This window comes from Fonsecaea erecta, assembly GCF_001651985.1.
Source record: "Fonsecaea erecta strain CBS 125763 chromosome Unknown Scaff4, whole genome shotgun sequence".
NCBI lineage: Eukaryota > Fungi > Ascomycota > Eurotiomycetes > Chaetothyriales > Herpotrichiellaceae > Fonsecaea > Fonsecaea erecta.
In genome coordinates, this window is record NW_017387247.1 from 453,638 (window position 1) to 470,229 (window position 16,592).

Genomic DNA, 16,592 nt, shown 5'->3' on the forward strand with positions numbered 1-16,592 from the left:
ATTTGGGACAGGGTGTTCTATTGCATGCGGTCACATGGTCACAAAAAACCCCGGCTGGCGTAGGGCATATCTAGCTATCCAGAAAAGTCCAGCTGTTGACTCTTGATGGGAAATATGTACATCCGGAGAAAATACAACGACCCATGCATCGAACTAGGAGAACATCTCCAGATTTCTAAGTCGTGCCCGCGCCCGATTGCGTGCCCTTGGTAAGCCCGAGCTCTTCGTAGAAGGCGTCCGTCTTGGGCTCCCTGCCGAGGAACTCGATCAGGGTCTTCATTTCGTCCTGGCTGCCGCCCTTCTCGAGCACGGTGTGGCGGTAGCGGCGGCCCTCCTTGGGATCCATGGGATTCTGCTTGAAGACCGAGTAGAACATGTCGGTCGAGTAGACTTGGGAGGAGAGGTAGCCGTAGTATCCTGAAGAAGAAGATGTGAGTGGGACCGCGTAAAGGATAGGAAAGGGGGAGTCCAGCTAACTACATAAGAAAGAAACGGTGTAAGAAGGGAGTCGTGAACTTACCAGCGTCATAACCACCCATGAGATGGCCAAAGGTGGCTTGCCCGTTGCCCCATGCGTTGCCTTCGCCAAACACCTCAGGCCCGTCGATCTTGCTGATATCCTTCCTCAGGCCGTTGTACGTCTCGGAGATGTTCATCGCTTCGAGGCTGGCGTGATCTTTCGGCTCGTGTATCGTCATGTCGAAGATACCAAAGTGCAGCTGGCGCAAGTTGAACAGGGCGCCGTTGAGGTTCTTCGTCTTAATCAGTTTCTGGATCAGGTCATCCGGGATGCGCTCCTCGGGCTCTTTGGCGCTCGAGCCACCAGCTGCTGCTTTCCATGCCTCGTAGTAGTCGGGCGACAGGGTCGAATAGTGCTTGCTCAGAGATTTGAGCTGCGACGGTGTCCAGCACCAGTTCTCCAGCATTTGGCTCGGTGCTTCGACGAAATCTCTAACCGTGTTGGTCCCATGGAATCGCGAGTAGGTTGTGCGGGATACGAGATCATGAATGCCATGCCCGAGTTCGTGGAATAGCGTGGTCACTTCGTCGTGCTTGAGCAGACTGGGCTTCTTTGCCGTAGGTTTGGAGAAGTTACACACGAGCGCTGTCGCTGGGTATCTCCTCGTTCCGTTTGGTTGGATGAAGCCCGGTTGGAGATTGAAGTTGGCTGCATGGCCATATTTGCCGGTGCGAGGGAACAGGTCCAGGTATAGATATCCCACGAATCCGCCACCTTCGCCTTCGTCGTCCCAGACGCTGAAGACCTGCACCTCTTCATGCCACACAATGTCCTCGCCCTTGCCGGATGGAGAAACACTGTCACGGTCCTTGCCCACAATTTCCACGAAAACGAGGCCAAAGATCTGTTCGAAGATTTCAAGCATGCTCTTGATCGTGGTCTGTAGTGGGAACCACTCCGAGATCAGTTGTTGGTCCAACTGGTAGTCCTTCTCCTCCATCATCCGATCATAAAAGCGGTGGTCCCACAGATAATAGCGGCCGTCGAATTCCTCGCCACGAGACTTTAAGTCTTCCTCTTTCATCTTCTTCAGAGTGGCAATCTCGTCTAGACCTCCCTGGCTCAGTCGGTTGCGCAGATCAGCCAGGAAGTCGTCCACAGTCTTAGGGGTCTTTGCCATCTTATCCTCAATCCTGAAAGCAGCATGGTTTGGATACCCAAGCAAGCGAGCAGCTTCATCTCTCAGCAGGATGGCTTCCCGAAACAACGGAACGTTTTGGTTGCATTTGTTCTCGTTCGCGATAAAGACCTTGCGTCTCGTGGCGCTGTTTGTGCCGTATTTGAGAGTAGGAAATAGATCTGGGTATTTGAAGGTCAACCAGTACTTGTCCCCTTCTTTCTTCAGCAGGGACAAGACATCTTCGGGAACACCGTTGAGTTCTTCCGCGGTGAACCACAGACCGCCCTTCTCTTCATTCAGGTTCTTGGAGAAGGCGATGCCCAGTTGGCTGAGTCGCTTCTTGATTTCCTTGAATCGATCCCGCTTGGGCCCTGCTGGGATGTTCAAGCCATTTCGCACATAGGACTTGTGCTCCTTCTCTAACAACCTCTGGGACTCGGCATCCAACTTGTCCCCCTTCTTCAGTACGGCGTCCACCAGGTTGAAGACGTCCTCCCGCATAGCGGCCTCAATGCTAAAGTCGTCCATGAGTTTCTCTGCCTCAGTGGAAGCATCGCGCAGAGCCTGGTCGGTGGAGACGGACTGATAGAATCCTAGGATGTGGGCTTTCAACGTTTGCTGATTTTCATCATGCGCCATTGGAAGCAGCACGCTCTGAAATGTGGCGTCCTTCTGCGAGATCTGAGCAACGATATCGTCTGTGATCTTCTTTGAGCCAGCCAACATGTCCTTTGTGTCCTTCATAATTGACTCAGGAGTTGCCGTGAAGCTTGGGGGCGCCTGCGGAGGCTTGCGAAACTTGGGGGAAGCCATGCTTGAGGTTGTCACCGGTCTGAGGGAGGTCGTGGGGGAAGACGCTGGCTTGAAGGGTCGGACTTGGTTCAGGATCGAACCCAGTCGGGGAGTCGCGCGAAAGGGAGCCAGGCTGATGATGGTCACGACGGAGAAGAAGGCGACGGAGGCGAGGAGGACGAGTAAGCCCTTGAATCGAGCCAGCGTGACAGATTCGACGGAGGACAAGAGATTTATGACAGGATCATGGATAGGAAGTGGGCACGATCTCGACACGGCCGAAGAACAGTGGCTGCTTTCTCTTCTCTGGCAACCGAGCCAGAGCGAAAGTCAGTTGCTGTGGTGTTGCGAAGGAGTGCAGTGTTTCAGTGACACAACGAGTCTAGATCTGCGGATTGTGGACTATTCATTCTCCGCATCTTGTCCCGCGTATTATTTCCACTCCGAGGCATTTTCTCGCTGCCCTGCAATTTATACGACATGGTCACGAATGACCCTTGTCAAATGCTACTTCTATCCATGGCCAATGCGTCCCATCTCTCACTACCCGAGAGCGGTCTCTAAGGCTTTTCCAGCCCAAAACATGAGTCCGATCCTTGTACAGTCCCTCCGACCATTGACTCCTCGACAGCGTAATCCTGGTAGGTGCGCAGCAAGTGGCCGGGGGTATACTGAGAAGGTTGGGTCTCAGCACAACTCGTCCAGCTCGACTGAAGGTTGTCAAAATCCCCTAGTCCAAGCTATCCATGCATTCTCGGCGTATACAGCCGCGAAGGATTGTACACATTTGACCTGGCAGGCCTATCTGAACCTCGATTTCCACACAATTGAAAGGCGCAGTCGAATGCTGCTGAATGAGCCCGAAGTAAAAATAAGATTGATGTTCTCGAATGCGCCACATTGATGCATGAGTATATTTTAGCAGACACATCACGACTCTGATTGCACAGTTTGACTGCCAGGTGTTAGAAGAGCCCACACTCAACCTCGAACCGGCAAACTCACGAAAGCCAATCCATTCCTTCTTTGATACCTTTACCATCAATCACTGAGCATGCAACGATACTCCAATTCCGATCTCTCAGCTCGCCCAATTTCAAAGCTTCGGAGATCTCCCCGGCTCCTTGTGCGCCAGGCTACTGGTCGTCAGCCACGTTCCAGGAGTCGGGAGATGGTCTGTACCTGATCTTGCTTGTTGGCAAATACCAGCAAAGCCGCATCTTTCAGTTCGTCCTCGTTTAACATGGACCTTAATTCGTCCGCGGCGATCTCTAATCGTTCAATGTCGGTCGAATCAATGACGAATATGACGGCTGCAGTGTTGGCGTAGTATGATCTCCAATAGGGTCGTATTGATGTCTGTCCACCCAAGTCCCAAACATCGAAGTTCAACTTGCCATATTGAACGGACCTAGTGACATAGACTCAGTATCTCATGCCAGCAGAATGACCTTGGGCAAGACTAACTCGACGTTGAATCCTATTGTAGGTATCGTGGTGACCACCTCGCCAATCTGTCTCCCTTAGACCCAGACTCAAACCTGTCAATCACAACCTACCTTGAGTCTATACAAGAGGGTGGTCTTGCCAGCATTGTCCTTGGTCAATACCTGTCAGCCCATTTCGTTTCCAGCGATCGACAACCGGAGTAACGCACAAGACCAAGAATCAGAATCCTGATATCTTTCTTGCTCCAAATGAGGCTGGTGAAGTATTTTGAGAACGAGCCACCCATGTCTGACGATGGGAGGCGGCGGGCTTTCAGGAGGGTTTGGAGGACAACTGGTCACGAAAGGACCATGTCGCTGGTGTCGATGTGGACCTTCGAGCAGATCGAGACGGAGGTGATGCGTAATCCTGACAATTCGTGGCTCCTTTCGACCTAGATTATGAAGATGGGAATAAAAGAATAAAACAGGTTGTAGTGGGCGGAAGCCTTGAGTGTGTCAAGCCACTGACCGCCCGATGATCCGGGGTGGGACTTTCCTCGCTTCTTCAACGCGTGCCGTGCCACCGACTTGCAAATTGCGGAGTACAGCCCTCTTCAGACGAGCGCAACTTGAGGTTTGGCTTTTGCGACTTTCCTCGTCACATCTTGTACCATCAGGACCAAGGACCTGAACACGCTTTTCATACGACCCCACGCCAGGATGCTGCGATAGACCGCCACAATCCATCAACTCGGCCATCACCTCTGCCTCCATTCCCCTGGTGAATTGTAAACGTTTTCCAAGGGACTGAGTGAGACCAGACGAAAAATGGTGGGCAAGAAAAGTGGAAAGGCCCTCCTGCGGGAGGAAGGCCTGGAGAGAACTGACAAGTAAGTGATCTGCGTCGTCGACGGGCTTCCTCGTGTCTGCAACCGTCCTCGCCAGTAGAGTTGTTCAAAAAGGAACCCGTAACTAATTAAATAATTGCAGCAACATGGAGCTCACCTCCTGGCCTTTAATCCAGGCCATAAACCAGAAAAACTACTACACAGACTATCTCAAGCGAGACGAGCAAATCCTGGCCTACCGATCGCAGCAGGAAGAAGCTCGCAACAAAATGGTGAAACAAGCCAAAGACAGGGACAGGGCACTTGCACAAGGCAAAACAGTCGGGCCTGATGGAGATATCGAAATGGATGATGGTGAAGAGGAGGCCGAAGACGAGGCTGCGAGCGGAGCAAAGACCATTGTCATCCACATCGGATCCCAGAATCTAAGAGTCGGTCTTGCCAACGACGCTCTCCCAAAGACTGTTCCCATGGTGATCGCTCGTCGGTCGACCAAGTCTGAGAGCGAGGAGGGAGATGGAGAGCCAGCGCCCAAAAGAGCCAAGCTGGACAACGGCTTACCACCACCAGAACCAGAGAAGCGTTTTGGCGAGGACTTTGCAAAGAAGTTTTCTGGGATGTCTCAGGATCTTAAGGTGCGAATGAGGATGAACAAGAGAAAGGTGTTGCCGCAGTCCAGAGACATGGTCACCAGCTACAACCGAAGAAATACATACGAAACCATCACGGAACACAACGACACCATGCGCATCGAGTGGACAGATACAAACGAGGGTTTTGGTGAACCGCCCGAATATATTACGGGAAAAGCCGCACTTCGCATCCCTGATCAATCAACGCCGCGGTACAAACTGTTCTGGCCCATCCGACATGGTTGGATCAACGAGCAAGACTACGAGTCGAAGCGCTTCTTGTATGATGATATCCGCATCATCATCGAAGACGCCATCAAAACTCAGCTCGAACTGAAACTGCGCACGCGGGGAGACTGGAACCAGTATAGCTGCGTCATAGTGATTCCTGACTACTACGAAAGGACATACGTGACGAGTCTGCTCGAATTGGCGATTAGCGAGTTTGGATTTGGACGCGTTTGCTTCATCCAGGAGAGTTTGGCCGCTTCCTTTGGGGCTGGTTTCACGACATGCTGCATTGTCGACATCGGCGCGCAAAAGACGACGATATCTTGTGTGGAGGACGGAATGGTTCTTGACAACTCCCGAGTCAACCTGAAATACGGCGGCAGGGACATCACCGAAACTTTTGTGAAGATGGTCATCTACAACCACTTTCCTTACTCGGAGATCAACTTGAACCGACGATATGACTTTCAACTGGCGGAAGAGCTGAAGCAAAAGTTTTGTACTATGACCGAGGCGGATGTGTCGGTGCAGTTGTATGACTTTCACCTGCGTGCGCCGGGACAAGACACCAGAAAGTACACATTTAAGATCTACGATGAAGTCATCCTTGCGCCGATGGGACTTTTCAAACCTCAAATCTTTGATAACAGTGGGAAACTGAAGGGTCGTCGTAAACTGGTCGACAAATCCTACGACATCTACGACAACAAACCAAACGACCCGAGCTCCACCGCGCAGGCAGAGATCCTGACGGCCATCGCTCCCGAAGAAATCCTTACCTCAACAAACAAGGCCGCTCCGAAGACCAATGGACATGCGAATGGCGTTCTGACCAACGGAATAACGACAAAGGACGAGCCTTTTAACGACTCCCGCCGTCCGTCTTTCAGTAACATCAAGGAAATGGATGCAACACCTCAGCCTTCAGCCGCAAGCTCACCCGCCCGCAACTTGCCGGACGGCACACCGCAGCCCGGGGAGGAGAACGAAGGCGGCGCTCCCCGCGACGAGAAGCCTCCGGTGCCCGAGGTGGAAGAAGAAGAACCCCTCTCCATCGAACGACGCGATGACATTCTCCCCATCTACCCTCTCCCCAATGCAATTGTCACCTCCATCACCCACGCCGCGAGAGGCTCCTCCCAGAAGACGTCCGATCTCCTCTCTGGCATCATGCTTACGGGTGGCACATCTATCATTCCCGGACTGGGCTCGCATCTCGAGGAGAGTCTGAAGGGGATATTACCAGGCTACAGCAAGGACATTTTGATTGGACGCCCGCCTAGGGAACTAGATCCGCAGGTCGTGGCTTGGAAAGGCGGCGCTGTCTTCGGCAGGATGAGTCGCACCAATGATTCTTGGATCAATGCTTTTCTATACGAGAGGCTAGGTGAGCGAATATTGGCGCATAAATTGATGTGGGCGTGGTAGCCCCTGAGTTACTCGAGCTCTTTCTCGGCGGCGGCGGCGGCGTCATTTACAGCGACATGTTGGTGGATCTATCCAGTGACCTTGGGGGGGATGCTTTGGGGCGTGTTATGATCATTTGCCCTTTGTTTCGTGGAGGCTTCGCTTCCATAGACATCCAATTTAGATTCCTGATGGCTTGTGGCGGTCACCATGTTGATTTCATGCTCATCCGAGAACTATTTCCAGCCATGCTTTATGTCCCTAGAAGGCAGGCGTCACGTCAACTGATATTTGAGATAAACAGTCAATGACGTGGCCAGTACTCGACCAGACCAGTCAATCGCAATCGCCAGCTTTCACACGCTGTGCTCACAGGACTGGTCTCTCAGAACTTCTCCTTCAACCAGCTGATCAGCGCCTCCCCGAACTCCTTGGGTTTGTCTAAGTGAGCCCAATGTCCCGAATCCACCGTGACCTGCGTAGCATCCGGTATCAACCCGGCATCGAGACTCATTTGCAGCAACTCGGGCCGGCAAACCATATCCCTCTTGCCGCCCCAGAAGAACAGTGGGCACTTGATGGGGATGTTCTCCTTGGGAATGTTGGCGTTTGCTTTGTCCTGCACCCCAAACACCATTGAACGGTAATAGTTCAGAGGGGCATCAAAGCCTCCCTCCTTCATCGAGGCGATCCACTTCTGTCGGCGCTCCTCGGTGGCGTAGGCCATGGTGGGCTGCCTCTTGTCGGCGAGGAGGAAGTTCCTGACCCCGTCGGGCTTGCACAGCGTTTCGAGCCAGGTCTCCGGCTCGCCGTGCGCGACGTCCCACATGGACTCCACGTGCGCGTCCATGATCTGCGCGCCGTCGTCGCCCGTGAAGAGCTTCCAGTACCAGAAGGTGCCGTATCCGAAGATCGCCTTGGTTTGTTCGAGGGTGGCGTCGAGGTCGAACGGCGCCGGTGAGGGCGGCGTGTATGCGACGTTCAGGAGGGCCAAACCGCATACGCGGTCGGCGTGGAAGTTGTAGAAGCGTTGGACGACGCCGGAGCCCTAGTGATGGGGATGTTTCGTGAGCATCAGGGATGGGGGTGCTTGTGGGTGAAACAAGGAAGAGCTGTTCAGGAGGAGGAGGAGAACTCACCCAGTCATGGCCGAGGGGAATGATCTTGTCAAGTCCTTCCTTGTCAATGATCTCCTTGAGGTCCTGGGACATCAACTGCATGTTGTAGGATTCCTTGTCCGTGGGCTTGGAGGTACCATTATAGCCTAAGCAGTCCACTGCAATGACGCCGTATCCATTAGGGAGCAGGTAATCTCGAATGGCTTCCTCGTAAGTATCAGGGGCATCGGGGAAGCCATGCACCAACAGCAAAGTAGGGCGACCATCCTTTGCAGGGCTGGTATAGTAAGTATAGGTAAAGCCCCGTGTGACGTCGAGTGTTTTCTTCTCCAGCTGGTCCATCGTGCCCAAGATCTCTAGACTGAGTACGCCTCTAATTGTAATAGCAGGTAGGAGAAAGCGAGTGATGGGGAGGGGAAACGAGGAAACAAGGCTCTTAACTTATACGACACCACGAGTCAGTGTGTCGACTAGACTGAAAAGCATCAGTCAGCACAGCCATTGGTTCATTGAGCCAGACGTGCAACGCCCGTAAGCAGAGCTGTCGAGGCATCCTTCGGCGAATGAGAATCCGGTATTGCGGGGGTTTCACGCCGAACAAACCACCTAGGCCCTTCATTATTGGAATTGGATGTGCAAAGCTGGAGCTGTCTTAGATCGGCCTCGGGCCAATGATTCCTTGGGCCTTCCGGTTTTCGAGCTGGATGCAAGGATCCCGCATCCCCTCTTGTCGCGGTCCGACCGTGAAGTAAGAACGGTGCCACCTGTTCTCACTCTTATGGATCTGCTTGAAGTGAGAAATGAGGCCCGGTACCTAGAAATTGCGGCCCATTGTCAACAATAGAAGCGAACCGTCGGCTGGGTCAAGATGGCCGGCGGGAGAGCAGATCCTTATCAACCGGCACATCATCACATCTGGATGGTCGAAGTCCGTTTTTTGCTGCTCTCAAGAGTCTCAAAGTATTGATGAGTGGAGCATTCACGCCGCACGTGATCTGGAGCTTGTTCTTGACCTCCGATTGGCTGCATCATGGCAGCTCAGCTCCACCAACCATGCGGAGTGATTTTCTCCCAGCAGTCAATCAGACACACATCTCAACCCATAGACTGCGTCCTTCTCTCTCCTGCCGTCCACCAGTGTCATTGAGATTGCTCTCGCCAGACACATGTTGCAAAGATGAGGGGACCAATCTCCCGTAATGTGGGCTCGGTGTGCACGGGTATGAACTCGCCGTTCTCCCCCCTTGAAATGCAAGCAAAATGTTCTAACATCACTCCCAAGCAGAACCTGCACCCGCGCGGTTTACAATATATTGCCTACCAGAGTCATGAGAATCCCCTTTCCTCGCTCATCTCTATTCCTACAGACGGGTTAGCCTTTCAAAGCTACGTACAGTTTACCAAAGCTGTACGTATCCGAACTTCTCTGAAATGCCCTCCTTCTGTTCGACTCCTACACAGCGGACCAGAAGCTGTCGACCATGTCTCGTCGTCGGTGGCTTCTCTCAAGGACAATGACAGGAATGACGAGGATGACCCTGATTCCCTCTCCACGACGCAGGAGGAGAAAGCTGTCAAGGCACGCAAATCATTTCGCGTCAGTATTCCAAAGGTCAATCTCGAATCCGCTCTAGAGACAATGAGACTGGCTCATACACATGGGCTCACGCTCGACGAAGTGACCCTTAAGCCTTCCCCAGACCAGACGGATTCTCCGGTGCAAGTTACTCCGTTAAGGAATGACAGGAGACTAGCTGCCAAAATGAAAACTGACCTGGAGGTGTCAAGACGACAAGACAAGATGAAGGAGACACTTCGCTTGAGACAGACTTTACCTCTGATGGCGAAAGGGACGCAGCAGGCACTCCTGAAATTGATTGACGACAATGATGTGGTGGTTGTCCTGGCGAAAACTGGCTCGGGGAAGACTACGCAAGTCCCCCAGATTATCCTCGATGACAAAATAATGTCTGCACAAGGTCCCTGTACAAATATTGTCTGCACCCAACCTCGCCGTATTGCGGCAGCTTCTGTGGCGCAGAGGGTGGCCCACGAGCGCCATGATACCATGAGAAACAGCGTTGGCTATCACATTCGCCACGACAACTGGTCACCGAGTCCGTTTGGTAGTATAACCTATTGCACCACAGGGATCCTCCTCAATCGACTCATCGCGAACCCACAAGCAGCCTTGTCATCTCATTCGCACATCATTGTTGATGAAGTCCACGAACGCGATATGCAGATTGATCTTGTTCTCTCGCTTCTGCGAAGGGCTATCCGAGCGAGGAAGGCGGCACAGGAGAGCTTCCCCAAGGTTATCCTGATGAGTGCTACCATTGACCCGACGACCTTTCTCGACTACTTCAAACAACCAGCAGAGGATGGCACTGCCCTCAATGTCGATTGTCTCGATGTGGAAGGAAGACGTGCGCATGTCGAAACCCACTTTCTGCCTGAAATCCTCTCGGAGTTGTCGCAAGGGGGTGACCTGCATCCCTCGATAAGCCAGTTGATACAGGGTGGCCACCATCAATCCAGCGCACAACATATTGAACAAGAGATGCATTTTTCTGCCAGGCAAACCAAGCTGGCGTCGTCGTCTTCAAGTGACAACGCCGCGAATCAGAATGCGACGCTGACCAGTGCTGTCCATGAAACCGACTCGGTTGAGCTGATAGGCCCAATGCGTGTCGGCCTAGCTGTCTCTGTCATAGTCCATATCGCAAGGACCCAGCCGGAGGGCGATATACTGGTGTTCTTTCCCGGTTCGACGGACATGGAAAAAGTTGAGCTTCTTTTGACCAGTGGTCGCTTCGCGTGTCTAGGAGTTGACTTCCAAGATCCAAAGAAATTCCGGCTGTTCAAACTTCACTCTCTGCGCCGGGAAACGAACGACCAAGTTTTTGAAGCTGTTCCTGAGGGCTGCCGGAGAATCATCCTGACGACGAACATTGCCGAGACCTCCATCACACTTCCAGACGTTGTTTATGTCGTCGACACGGGCAAAGAGCGAAACAGTCTGTTTGACCCTTCGACGCTCGCGAGGAGCCTGCCTTATGCATGGATCAGCAAGACCAGCTCAATTCAAAGACGAGGGCGCGCTGGACGGGTTCGAAATGGTCATTACTATGCTCTGTTTTCAAAGGAACGCCACGACTCACTCCGACCCATGCAACGCCCGAAGCTCGAGCAGTCCGACCTCGCGGAACTGGTCTTGCAATTGAAGGCTTTTCCCCAACACACCGATGTTGAAAGTCTTCTCCTGGAAACAATAGATCCGCCCACATCTGATTCCGTTGCGAGCGCGGTGAGACAGTTGCAAAGTCTAGGCGCATTGACTGAAAAAGGGGACATTACAGACTTGGGAAGGTTATTGTGGCGACTAGGGGTCCACCCAGCCCTGGGAAAAGGCATTCTCTTGGGGTCACTGTTCGGATGTCTGGAGCCCATGCTGATTATTGCATGTCACGACCCTGGCGCTCCTTTAGTGTCGACCCTCGAACTGAGCATCGACAAACTGAGGGTCGTGAAACAGCGATATCTCCCGGAGCTCGAAAGTGACTTTGCTTGGATCATCGAGGCCTTCAAAGAGTACCATGAAGCCAACCTGGCCGGCGATGAAAACCTCATGCAGGAATTACGTGACACAAAATATATTCGACACCGCGCCTATCTGGATATGATGATGACCAGCAAAGGACTCCACGACGTCCTCGCCGAAGTTGGCTTTGTTCCACCTCCTCGACCCGACCAGACTCTTTTCGAGTCGCTTCCTGAGTCTTTGAACGCCCACAGTGACAATATGGTGCTTGTTAAAGCGCTGCTGGTTAACACGGTCAGTGCTGAACTCGCCGCCTGGCGAGGCGGCACCAGTTTCAAAGGCCGACAGTATGGTTGGTCGACTGACATTCGTGATCTCAAAGGCATGATATCGAAACACGGGGTGAATGAAGGAAACACGCGGCGAGACCGACGGAAGAAGAAACGATACCGCAGTCACGGTCGCCTGATGGCATACACATGGAAACAGGGAGGGCTCGATGGGCCTGATGATGTCGTATGGCTTGAACAGGCCTCGATGGTGACGCCGCTCATGGCCATCTTATTCTGTCGGAGTCTCAAGCTGCAAGTCGACCAGGTGCTGGAGCTCAATGAGTGGCTTCGGCTCCGTATTGTAGCACCCGACGATGTACCGCCCGAAATAGCCGGTCAAGCGGCGGTCATTCTGATGGAACTGAGGAAAACGTTCGATCGGTTTGTGAACAGCGCGTGGCTCGAGCTTGAGAGGCTGAATCAGCCTCGACGGCCACGGCACTCTGCAGGCCAAGGACAAACTCCAGCACCAAGCGGGCTGGGTCTCGAGCTGAGAAATGTCCTGGTCGAAGCAGTCGTGAAAATGCTTGATGCCGATGAGGCGTATTGGAAGGAGTGGCGTGCACGGCGCCGAGTGGAGATTGCTTTGGACATCGAACAGCAAAAGAAGGCGCAGGAAGAGGCAGATGTTGAGGCCGCCGTCGTCGAGGACGAGGGACGAAAAGCAGAGCCACAGGAAGACGGCGGAGCTCTTGAGATGGAGGAGATAGACCCGGACGCTGAAGAAGAGGACGACAACATTGAATCGGGTGCTGAGGGCCACCGCGGGAATTCTGCCCCTGACCAAGAATACGAGAAGGCATCGACTTGAACCCGGATCCGACACGGGCAAGGTCCGCCTGTGCAATGCACGAAGGATGTCTTTGTTGTGAGAAGTGTGCATACATGTATATACTCTGTACTAAGTAAGAGCGTGACTGGACTATATTCATAGATGGGTGGTTGGTCTCCTGTGACAAGGTGAACAAAAAAGTGTACTAGAAACGAGGGCCTAAACGAGGTATTGGACTCATGCAAGTAACACAATCATAGAATCATTGAAAGAAACGAGAAGGAATGGACTTCTCGGGCTGCGTAGCGAGAGTCAGAGCATTGCTGGCAATCCGTGGCTTTGCTCAGAGTTTATAAACAATGTTTTTGTCTCCCAGGGATGTCGCCGCGAGCAATCCGCGTAAAAGAGCCCCGACACAGGGAGGAGCCTTCGACATGGGAACGATACCAGTCCCTGTTATTTAGCACATCGATTGGCGGCAGCAGAACAGCACCCTGGACACTTTCTGATGCCGTGTCGTCGTCTCTCCGAGGTGGGGAGGCGGCGAGCGGTGGAGAAAAGCCAAGCTGCACGCGAGTATCCCCGGGCTAGGTTTGGCTCTCAGTGTCGACAAGCTTCCAGGTCGATGGGGACCTTGGTGTGCTGCTTTCGGATGTGGTCCTCCGAGTCGCTGACTGAGCCCTGTAGGCTTTAGGAGTCGGTAGCCTTTGATGTATTGACTCGGTGCAGGGGCTGCAACCTTGCACGAAAGCTGTAGGATGGCCTTGTTCATCGCAGATTTGTGGACCTGAGCTGGGCACAGCAGCTTCAAATCATGCACCCGCCCTTTAGAGGTCCTTCCGCTTCAGCCTCCGGAGTTGGAACAGCCAAGTCATGTAGCGGTCGAAGAAGGAGGTCCAGGTGTAGCCCCCCGAGAGGAAGTACACGACCCAGCTTTTGTTGCCTTCCCAGATCCAGTTGCGGCGGGCATCCCGCAACAGCCACCTCCACGGCCACGGGCCGGCGCCCGGAAGAACCTGTTTGACGACACTCTCGGCATACGCCGCCGTGGGCATGGCTCCCTCCTGGGAATGGCCCTGGCGTCGCAGGTAGTTCTCCTCGAGCGGGGCGTAGAGGCTGTCTTCGGGCAGGACGCGCGTGACGTGCGAGGAGATGCGCGACTTGACGCCCCCCGTGACGACGGTGATGACCTTGACGCCGAACGGGGCCAGCTCGACGCGCAGCGTGTTGGCGTAGGCATGCAGCGCGGCTTTCGAGGCGTTGTACACGCCGCCGAAGACGTAGGGGATGACTCCGGCCAAGCTCCCGACCATGACGATGGTGCCGTGGGCCTTGATGAGAAGCGGCGAGTAGACCTGGCACAGGCGCATGACGGCGAACAGGTTGACGTCGAAGATCTTTTTGGCGTCGTCGATCTTGATGTCCAGCGCCGGCATCACGTACGAGACGCCCGCATTGTTGACTGTGCCACGCACGTGCCTCGTCGTCAGTCCCATACATACATACATACATACATAGGTCGGCTGCAGTTGCAGCAGGGGAGGAGGGAGGAGTCAATAATCAAGCTGCTCACCCAGATAGTCCAGCCCACGACCATCGGTCAATTGCTCGACGGTTTTGAGACAGGAGAGGATCGAGGAGTCGTCGTCGACCACCAAAGGAATCGTCTCAATGCCCTTGTCCGACAAGTCGACGATCTGGCCCGTGGTTCGAGCGGTGGCGAAGACGCGGAGTCCTCGAGCGTGGAAGGCCAGAGCAAGGGCGTGGCCGATGCCTCCGGGACTGCAGCCGGTGATGAGGACGGATTGACGGTGGTCAGTGGGTGCCATGGCTGCGACATGCGCGTGAAGGGAAGCTGGTGGTGCTGGTACAGTATGAGTATGGTAGATATCAATCACATAGTGTCGAGTTGTTGAGGAAATGGGATCGAGTTTCATTGGTGCAGTTGGTTCGTCCCGTCACTGCCGGGCGCGAGACACGGTTAGTGCCCACTGTCCCAGGGGCTCTCGGCCTTTGTGCTGCAGCCGAGTGAGCCTACCTAGGAGTGGTCTAGTGGCTAGTGGGCTAATGAGGCCTAGTAAGTGGCCTATTAGTGAGTGCCTCGGTGCCTAGCAGTGGCCCGCTAAGCGTCACCAGCCTAGTGAGCCTAGAGCATCTGCTTCCCCTCCCGTCTTTGCCCCGCATTTGGGGGCTGCTAGGCTAGTGACTGCGGTGCCACCAATGCCGTCAGTGCTGTGCGTGAGATGCGATGCTTAACCTTTCCAGCTCCTCTCACTCGCCGATGACAGCTTGGTGGGAAGAGGGAAGTAAGTACTGTAAGTAAGGTATTCTAGTAGCGGACGGAGTGACGGCCATCAGGCCCAAAGATAGAGATATACAGGGACAAGCACCCCAAAAATGAAAGCTGTGGCCACATCAGCCCGGAGCTTGTTGCTGTCCGCAGCTCAACTCACTGCGGCCCATAAGCACTGACTGGCCACTGGCACGGCCACCTTGTCTTCCTCTCTTCCTATTCTGTCTTTCAGCTCTTCCATCTACTATCATCCTGGCGTCAATGACCCCTCGAGGACACCGAGGCAACCCTTCGCTCGTTCGACCGACTGATCGACTGACTGACCGACTGACTGACTGCTTCACTGTGTTCTAGACCCTCCGCTTTGCCTAGAGCTGAACCTCATCCTTCCCTCAAAACTACAAAGTGTTTAACCACTCGTTGATCTGCCCTCCACCTGGGTAACTGCCTTGCACCCATCGAAAGAGTCAGTCCAGTCCACACCAAATCCTCCCGCCGCCATGTCGACCGACGTCAAGACCACGTCCTCGCCTGACCAGCAATGGCTGGACAAGTTCATCTCATTGCTCTCCCGTTCCTACCTGACCACGCCGCTCACCACGGCCTTCATCACCGAGATCGACAACACCGACCCCACGGCCGACGTGTCGCAGGTGATGACACCCGCCCGGCTCACCAAGCACTTCACGCTGGGCATCACGGCGGCGGCCAAGTCCAACGTGGTGCTGGCCGAGGCGGGCTCCTTTGCGGCCGCCGCGCTCTTCGAACCCCCCGACTTCTGCGGGATTCCGCCCTCTCAGGCCCGTCGCGACCCGGGCCCCATCCTGCAAGAGTGGCGCCGCGCGGCGCGCCAGCTCAAGGCCAAATACCTCTCGATCCCGGACCAGGGCGCGCACAGCTACGACCAGCCCGCGGCGCCGTCGCAGTCGTCGGGCGCACCCTCCGAGGACCCCTACCCGGCCGACTTCAACAAGGACACCGACTTCGAGACCCGGCCCTTCTACCACCTGGCCATGATCGCGCGGGATCCGGACGTCCCCGCCGACAAGAGCGACAAGGCCTTCACCGCCTGCATGGACTACTTTCTGAAAAAGGCCCGTGCCGAGGGCGTGCCCGTGTGGTTGGAAACGGCCAGCGAGAGCGCCATGAGGGAGTACGAACGTCTCGGGTTCCGCGTGTGCGAGGAGGTGGTCATCGGCAAGGGCAGGGTCAACGAGAAGGGCTGGCCCACCCCCAACGGCGGGAAGGGAGTCATGACCTGGGCGATGATCTGGGATGAACACTTGAATTGAAATGGAAAAGATAATCGGGTATAAAAAATGGTGTCGTCGTCATAGACGCTTCACTCACCCACTCAGCGTGCTGTGTAGATAATCTGATATATATATGATCGAAGCTAAGAATGGAACCATCCATGATCCTGTCACATCTTGCCTTTTCCCCTATATGTGGCTCATATTGGTGTGTACAACACTTTCATGATGAGGCCCGTCAGCGGCATCGACAGGTCTTTCCAACTGAATACCCAGACCAAGGCATCTCGCCGACGGTCT

General features: G+C 54.2%; 7 protein-coding genes across 7 annotated transcripts; 3 read left to right on the forward strand and 4 right to left on the reverse strand.

Moving 5' to 3' along the window:
• Nucleotides 1-175: 175 nt before the first annotated feature.
• Nucleotides 176-2,453, reverse strand: AYL99_04907 (hypothetical protein; the record flags this gene model as incomplete). The annotated part of the gene is made up of 2 exons (XM_018836419.1): nt 176-417; nt 521-2,453. 2 exons carry the CDS (start codon nt 2,451-2,453, stop codon nt 176-178), a joined length of 2,175 nt encoding a protein of 724 aa, XP_018693272.1.
• Nucleotides 2,454-3,362: 909 nt separating this feature from the next.
• On the reverse strand, nt 3,363-4,167 carry AYL99_04908 (hypothetical protein; the record flags this gene model as incomplete). The annotated part of the gene is made up of 6 exons (XM_018836420.1): nt 3,363-3,387; nt 3,438-3,568; nt 3,615-3,843; nt 3,900-3,946; nt 3,992-4,030; nt 4,090-4,167. The coding sequence occupies 6 exons, from the start codon at nt 4,165-4,167 to the stop codon at nt 3,363-3,365; spliced, it is 549 nt and encodes a 182-aa protein (XP_018693273.1).
• Nucleotides 4,168-4,690: 523 nt separating this feature from the next.
• Nucleotides 4,691-7,001, forward strand: AYL99_04909 (hypothetical protein; the record flags this gene model as incomplete). The annotated part of the gene is made up of 2 exons (XM_018836421.1): nt 4,691-4,752; nt 4,853-7,001. The coding sequence occupies 2 exons, from the start codon at nt 4,691-4,693 to the stop codon at nt 6,999-7,001; spliced, it is 2,211 nt and encodes a 736-aa protein (XP_018693274.1).
• A 364-nt stretch (nt 7,002-7,365) lies between these two features.
• AYL99_04910 (hypothetical protein) lies at nt 7,366-8,440 on the reverse strand (the record flags this gene model as incomplete). Its single annotated transcript, XM_018836422.1, has 2 exons — nt 7,366-8,028; nt 8,120-8,440. 2 exons carry the CDS (start codon nt 8,438-8,440, stop codon nt 7,366-7,368), a joined length of 984 nt encoding a protein of 327 aa, XP_018693275.1.
• An 835-nt stretch (nt 8,441-9,275) lies between these two features.
• Nucleotides 9,276-12,785, forward strand: AYL99_04911 (hypothetical protein; the record flags this gene model as incomplete). Its single annotated transcript, XM_018836423.1, has 1 exon — nt 9,276-12,785. The coding sequence occupies one exon, from the start codon at nt 9,276-9,278 to the stop codon at nt 12,783-12,785; it is 3,510 nt and encodes a 1,169-aa protein (XP_018693276.1).
• Nucleotides 12,786-13,573: 788 nt separating this feature from the next.
• AYL99_04912 (short chain dehydrogenase/reductase (Ayr1)) lies at nt 13,574-14,575 on the reverse strand (the record flags this gene model as incomplete). Its single annotated transcript, XM_018836424.1, has 2 exons — nt 13,574-14,208; nt 14,320-14,575. 2 exons carry the CDS (start codon nt 14,573-14,575, stop codon nt 13,574-13,576), a joined length of 891 nt encoding a protein of 296 aa, XP_018693277.1.
• Nucleotides 14,576-15,539: 964 nt separating this feature from the next.
• AYL99_04913 (hypothetical protein) lies at nt 15,540-16,331 on the forward strand (the record flags this gene model as incomplete). The annotated part of the gene is made up of 1 exon (XM_018836425.1): nt 15,540-16,331. One exon carries the CDS (start codon nt 15,540-15,542, stop codon nt 16,329-16,331), a length of 792 nt encoding a protein of 263 aa, XP_018693278.1.
• Between the last annotated feature and the right edge of the window lie 261 nt (nt 16,332-16,592).